Below are 7343 nucleotides of genomic sequence, written 5' to 3'. Positions count from 1 at the left end.
CTCAAGAGGCCTGACCTCCTTTACATTCCTTCCAGCAACACTGGGACAAATCCTTCTCCCTGAAGCAGGCCTTGGACTTGTACACCTGAGGGGCACCTCTGATATTCCCAGCGAGTCCTATACTATTCTTTCTCGAGCCTTAGTTCTACTTTGCTTCCCAGCAATTTGTTCAGCCTTTACTAGCCATCTGGGTTATGGCTATTTTTGCAGGCCTCTGAGTCAATACTGGACACCAGTTCCTTGAGGACAGGAGTTTCTCTGTGTAGTAAGTTGCAGAAGTACTCCCTCTCCTTGCCCAGCCTCAGTTTCCTTATTTGGAATGATCCCATTGGACTGCAATGGCTGAAAGGGCCCTAACAGCTCTGAGATCTTAAAATGACCAAACTTAATCAAGTAGCAGGGATCTTGTAGATTACATGGTCCACCCCGCTCCTTTTCCAGAGGGGAAACTGAGGGTCAGGAGGGCCTCCACTTTAGTGCTCTCTCAGGCCTCGGGGCCAGACTTCCGGTGGGCATACAGCCCAGTTTTCCAAGCCATGCAAGGGGAGACTCTCAGGCGTCTCCAGGGCTCGGGGCGCCGGAAACACGTGTGTGCTCACCTACGTGTACACACGTGAGCACACCTACAGCTGCAGGGGACCCTTGGGCCGGCAGGGGGCAGCAGAGACTCGGTTTGCGATTACCGGGCGCAGCCCCGAGGGAGGAGGGTGTGCTGCAGTCCCGGCGGCGGTGGTGGGAGCTGGAGGTACAGCCTCCCAGGTGGGAGGCGGGGGCTGCGGGCGCAGGGAAAGGCGCCTGGGGAGCGGGCGCTCAGCGGGGCCTCCTCCGGCCCCGGGCGCGGCACGGCGAGGGGGAGTGAGCGCGCCGGGAGCACGCAGGCGCCCTGCTCCGGCTGGCCCTTGGCCGACGCGCGGCGCGGGAGAACCCGCAGCCCGCCCCACGCCCCCCGCAGTCCCGGGCCCCCGCGGCCGTCCGTCGGGAGCGGCCCCTCAGCAGTGAGCGCAGGCCGCCGGCCGGCAGAGTCCGCGGCGACAGCGGCGGGACGGCTACGGGGCCGCCCCAGCGCGCCCTCCCGCCCGCGGCCACTCGCAGTCGGCGCTGGCCCGGCCCGCGCGCCCCGCAGGCAGCCGGAGCGCGGCCTCGGCCTCCCCGGGAGCGTGCCCAGGGCCGCAGACCGCGGGAGGAGGCGCCGGCAGCCGCGGGCGCTGACGGCGTCGCGGGGTGCTCCCGGGCGGCGGCGCGGCGGCGGCGGCAGCGCAAGGGGCGGAGGCAGGGGGCGCCCCCAGCCAGGATGCTGCGGTTCCTACGCCGGACCTTTGGCCGCCGCTCCATGCAGCTCTACGCGCGGGGCGCGGCAGGGCGCGGGGCCGCCGGGCTGGGGGACGAGCGCGACGGGGGGCCGCGGGGGGGCCCGGCCGCCGCCGCCGCCTCCTCGCCGCTGCCCGCCGCGCCCGGGGGCAGCGTGTTCCCGGCCGGCGGAGGACCCCTGCTCACCGGCGGCGCGGCCGTGCACATCTCCGCCGCCGGCGCTGCCAAGGCCACCCTCTACTGCCGCGTCTTCCTGCTGGACGGGACCGAAGTGAGCGTGGATCTGCCGGTGAGTGACGGGACGGGACTAGTCTGGGCACTGGCACCCCGCGCCCCTTGGGGCAGCCCCCCTCCTCCTGTTTTTTCTGTCTGGAGCGCTCCCCTTGCACCTTTCCGGGGATCCCCTCCCCCTTCTCCTGAGAGTACTCCTTAACCCTGGTTCCCTCTGGAGCCACCCCGTCCCAGTCACGGGGCCCCATCCCTGGCCCGCGCCCCCTCCTTGGTACATTGCCTGGCTGGCTTACACCTTCTCTGGCTCCCACCTCGTCCTTTGGGGCTCATCCCCTTCCCAGCGCACCCACTCCCCGAGTCCCCAGTCCCCGCCCCCTGGCACGGGTGACAGGTGTTCCCCTCCGTCTCCCAGATTCCAGCGGGGCCTGGATTATTGGTTAGAAAATGTCTAAGTGATGCGGTGCTGCCCTGGCGTGGCCCGCTTGCCCCCCACCCCCACCCCCCAAAGTCTCCACCAGTCCTCAGTGAACCGGCAGAGAGGAGAAGCTCGCACGCTTGCTACCCGGCAGGTGCCAAATTTGGGAGGGAGTCAGGGGACCATTCCTGCTCTCTCCTGATCCCCTCTCAGTGTTCCTCCCCACCCCACCCGACCCCACCCTCCCCAGGAGCCCCTTCAGACTCGCATACTCGCAAGGGGTTGGGCGACTTGGGAGCTAACTCTAGAATCCACTCTCTCGGACCCGGCCAACTTTGAGCTGGCGGAGCGCTTGCTGGGGCGCTGGGAGTCGGCCCCGGGGCGCCCACGAGGTCTGGCGTGCCGGACTTCACCCGGGTCTCCGTGCATGGGGCCACTGAGGCACCCGCGGGTGGCGGCGGCGCCCCGGCCTGAGTCCCCGGCCACCCGCCCACAGGTGGTTGCACCCCGCCTCCCTCCAGAAGAGAGCTAGGCCGGCGCTGCTATCCTCGCCTGGGCGTCCAGCTACCAACACGTCCTTCTAGCCCAGGGGCCAGATCTGATCAAATCTGCACATTAAAGGGGCGCCTACTGTGCACCGGGCGCTGCGGCAGATGGTGCCTTTGGGGATCTTTGGGTGTGACTGAGGACATGGCAGTGATTGAGCTTTAGATGAATATTACAGACCATCTCGAAGGTTTCAAGGGAGAAAAATAACATTCCCGGACTTCCAAAAAACGCATTTAGGCCTTTCCGGGTGGGAGAAAATCGTTGGACTTCACCAGAGAACTAGGAACATGTAAGCGTTTTAGATGGGAAAATCAGAGCCTGCCTGGCTTGGGGTTTAGTGCTTCCCTCTGTAGGTTTAATTTTGAGACAGTTTCAATTTATGGCAGTTTTATTTTTTTATGGCTCATAGTGCTCTCCATAGGATATCATTTTGTTATGATAATTACCCCCCCCCCCCGTTTTTTTTATTCATGGAAAAAGAGCCAACATTCCGGTGCTTTAGAGCTGTTGTTTAAAATAGCATTAAAATGTTGCTGCCGCCCAGGATTGAGGCTCCTTAGTTTTTATTTAGCTGGGAGAGGAGGCCTGAAGAGCTGGGAGGAGTGCAGAGGGGAGCAGGCTGCCTCTGGAGTGGGCAGCTTGTGTGTGGAGAGGATGTGGCGCATTTTGCATCTCTGATCTGGGAGAGGAATGCTCTCCTTGGGAACTTCCCTGGAGATGGTTGGTTTGAAAAATGTATTGCTTCTGTCAGGTTTGTGCGACAGGCTTAAGTGGTGTTTCTGGGGTGAATAATGCCAACTGAGTAAAGTGCATTCGTGGCAAATAAACCTGAACAGGTTGGGGCAGGAATGCTGACTTACTACACCTGGTGGAGCCCTTGAGGTGGTGGGGGTGAGGGTAGTTTGCACCCTAAAAGCTTTCTTCACTTTATAAAAGGCTATTTGACAGAAACATTTGCCAGGGTTTCTTTTTGTTTGTTTGTTTGTTTGTTTGTTTGTTTTTTGTTTTTGAACTATTTTATTTATTTATTTTGCCTCTTTTTAAAATTTCTTTATTGATTAAGGTATTACATATGTGTCCTTATTCCCCCATTACCCCCCACCTCCCATTCATGCCCCCACCCCCCTGTTGTCTGTGTCCATTGATTAGGCTTACATTCATGCATATAAGTCATTTGGTTGATCTCTCCCCCTTACCCCCACCCTCCCCTACCTTCCCTGAGGTTTGACATTCTGATTGATGTTTCTCTGTCTCTGGATCTATTTTTGTTCATCAGTTTATGTTGTTCATTATATTCCACAAATGAGTGAGATCATGTGATATTTATCTTTCTCTGCCTGGCTTATTTCACTTAGCATAATACTCTCCATCTCCATCCATGTTGTTGCAAATGGTAAGAACTCCTTTTTTACCGCAGCGTAGTATTCCATTGTGTAGATGTACCACAGTTTTTTAATCCACTCATCTGCTGATGGGCATTTAGGCTGTTTCCAAATCTTAGCTATGGTGAATTGTGCTGCTATGAACATAGGGGTGCATATATCCTTTCTGATTCGTGTTTTTAGTTTCTTGGGATATATTCCTAGAAGTGGGATCACTGGGTCAAATGGGAGTTCCATTTTTAGTTTTTTGAGAAAACTCCATACTGTTCTCCCCAGTGGCTGCACCAGTCTGCATTCCCACCAGCAGTGCAGGAGGGTTCCTTTTTCTCCGCATCCTCTCCAGCACTTGTCATTTGTTGATTTGTTGATAATAGCCATTCTGACAGGTGTGAGATGGTACCGCATTGTTGTTTTGATTTGCATCTCTGATGATTAGTGACTTTGAGCATGTTTTCATATGTCTCTTTGCCTTCCTTCTGTCTTCTTTCGAAAAGAGTCTATTTAGATCAGTTGCCCATTTTTTGATTGGGTTGTTTATCTTCTTTTTGTTAAGCTGCATGAGTTCCCTGTAAATGTTGGAGATTAAACCCTTATCGTTGATATCATTGACAAATATGTTCTCCCGTGCAGTGGGCTTTCTTGTTGTTTTATTGATGGTTTCCTTTGCTGTGCAAAAGCTTTTTATTTTGATGTAGTCCCATTTGTTTATTTTCTCTTTAGTTTCCATCGCCCTAGGAGCAGTATCAGTGAAGAAATTGCTTCGGCATATGTCAGAGATTTTTCTGCCTGTGGATTCCTCTAGTATTTTTATGGTTTCTCGTCGTATGTTTAAGTCCTTGATCCATTTTGAGTTTATTTTTGTGTATGGTGTAAGTTGGTGGTCTAGTTTCATTTTTTTGCATGTATCTATCCAATTTTCCCAACACCATTTATTGAAGAGACTATCTTGACTCCATTGTATGTTCATGCTCCTTTGTCAAATATTAATTGAGCGTAGTGATTTGGGTCGATTTCTGGGTTCTCTATTCTATTCCATTGATCTATGTCTGTTCTTGTGCCAGTACCAGGCAGTTTTGAGAACAGTGGCTTTGTAGTGCAGCTTGAAATCTGGTATTGAGATCCCATCTACTTTGTTCTTCTTTCTCAGGATTGCTGTGGCTTTTTTTATTCCAGATGAATTTTTGGAGAGTTCTTTCTAGGTCTGTGAAATATGCTGTTGGTATTTTAACGGGGAGTGCATTGAATCTGTAGATTGCTTTAGGTAGTATGGACATTTTAATGATGTTGATTCTCCCAATCCATGAACATGGTATGTTCTTCCATCTGTTTATGTCTTCCTCTATCTCTTTTTGCAGTGTCCTGTAGTTTTCCACGTATAGGTCTTTTACTTCCTTAGTTAAGTTTATTCCTAGGTATCTTAATTTTTTTGGTGCGATGGTAAATGGGATTGCTTTTTTAGTCTCTCTTTTTATAAGTTCACTATTGGTGTATAGAAATGCCGTAGATTTCTTGGCATTAATTTTGTATCCTGCTACATTGCCGAATTCATTTATTAAGTCTGTTTTTTGATGGAGTCTTTCAGGTTTTTTATGTACAATATCATGTCATCTGCAAATAAGGACAGCTTTACTTCTTCTTTTCCAATTTGGATGCCTTTTATTTCCTCTTCTTGTCTAATTGCAATGGCTAATACTTCCAGTACTATGTCAAACAGGAGTGGTGAGAGTGGGCATCCCTGTCTTGTTCCTGTTCTTAGGGGAAATGGTTTTAGTTTTTGCCCATTGAGTATGATGTTAGCTGTGGGTTTATCATATATAGCTTTTATTATGTTGAGGTATGATCCTTCTATTCCCACCTTGTTGAGAGTTTTTATCAAGAAAGGGTGTTGGATTTTGTCAAATGCTTTTTCTGCATCAATTGATATGAATGTGGTTTTTATCTCTCAATTTGTTTATGTGATGTATCACGTTGATTGATTTGCGGATATTGTACCATCCTTGCATTCCTGGGATAAATCCTACTTGGTCATGGTGTATGATATTTCTGATGTAGTGCTGGATCCGATTTGCTAGAATCTTGTTGAGGATTTTGGCATCTATGTTCATGAGGGATATTGGCCTGTAATTCTCTTTCATTGTGTTGTCTTTATCTGGTTTTGGTATTAGGGTGATGCTGGCTTCATAGAAGGAGCTTGGAAGTGTTCCTTCCTCTTGAATTTTCTGGAATAGCCTGAGGAGGATAGGTTTTAGTTCTTCCTTGAATGTTTGGTAAAACTCGCCTGTGAAGCCGTCTGGCCCCCAGGCTTTTGTTTGCTGGAAGCTTTTTGATGACTGCTTCCATTTCTTCCATAGTTATTGGCCTATTGAGATGTTTAGATTCTTCCTGATTGAATTTTGGAAGGTTATATTTTTCTAGGAATATGTCCATTTCCCCCAGGTTGCCCAGTTTGTTGGAATAGAGTTGTTCATAGTATTTTTTAACAATTCTTTGTATTTTGGTGGGGTCTGTTTCTTTCATTTCTGATTTTGTTTATTTGGGTCCTCTCTTTGCTTCTTGGTGAGCCTGGCTAGATGTTCATCAATCTTGTTTATCCTTTCAAAGAACCAGCTCTTGGTTTTGTTGATCTTTTGTATTGTTTCTTTGGTCTCTATGTCATTTATCTCCGCTCTGATCTTTATTATTTCCTTCCTTCTGCTTACACTGGGCTTTTCTTGTTGCTCTTTTTCTAACTCTTTGAGTTGTAGGATTAGGTAATTTATTACCATTGTTCCTTGTTTTTTTGCAGTAGGCTTGTAGAGCTATGAACTTCCCTCTCAAGACTGCTTTCGCTGTGTCCCATAGATTTTGGATTGTTGTGTTTTCATTGTCATTTGTTGCCATGATGTTTTTTATTTCTTCCTTGATCTCTCTGGTAACCCAGTCATTGTTTAATAGCATGCTGTTTACTCTCCATATGTTTGATTTTTTTGGATTGTTTTTATTGTAGTTGTTTTCCAGTTTTATGCCACTGTGATCTGAGAAGATGCTTGATATGATTTCTATCTTCTTGAATTTGAAGAGACTTTGCCTATGACCCAACATATGGTCTATCTTTGAAAATGACCCAGGTGTGCTTGAGAAGAATGTATATTCCGTGGCTTTAGGGTGAAATGTTCTGAAGATGTCAATTAATTCCATCTGGTCTAGTGAGTCATTTAGGATTGATGTTTCTTTGCTGATTTTTTGTTTAGAGGATTTGTCCAATGGTGATAGTGGGGTATTAAAGTCTCCTACTATGATTGTATTGCTGTCAATCTCTCCTTTGATATTCTCCAGGAGTTTTTTTATGTATTTGGGTGCTCCTCTATTGGGTGCGCATATGTTTACCAGAGTTATTTCTTCTTGTTGGATTGCTCCCTTTAGTATTATGAAGTGGCCTTCCTTATCTCTTGTTATGTCCTTCACTTTGAGATCTAATT

At 49.3% G+C, this 7343-nt stretch overlaps 1 protein-coding gene across 5 annotated transcripts in view; it reads left to right on the top strand.

Moving 5' to 3' along the window:
- Positions 1-1291: 1291 nt before the first annotated feature.
- EPB41L4B (erythrocyte membrane protein band 4.1 like 4B) overlaps positions 1292-7343 on the top strand; it is a gene marked incomplete at its 5' end in the record, with an annotated part of 121309 nt that continues 115257 nt past the window's right edge. For all 5 annotated transcript variants that reach the window (XM_080671421.1, XM_080671419.1, XM_080671420.1 and 2 more), the window contains one exon: positions 1292-1597. In XM_080671421.1, coding sequence (XP_080527547.1) covers positions 1292-1597 — 306 coding nt within the window. The remainder of the gene's footprint in view (positions 1598-7343) is intronic.

Source organism: Plecotus auritus (genome assembly GCF_963455305.1).
Source record: "Plecotus auritus genome assembly, chromosome: 5".
In the NCBI taxonomy this organism is placed as follows: domain Eukaryota; kingdom Metazoa; phylum Chordata; class Mammalia; order Chiroptera; family Vespertilionidae; genus Plecotus; species Plecotus auritus.
The sequence above is the reverse complement of the archived record's forward strand: the minus strand, read 5'-3'. Positions and strand labels throughout refer to the sequence as shown.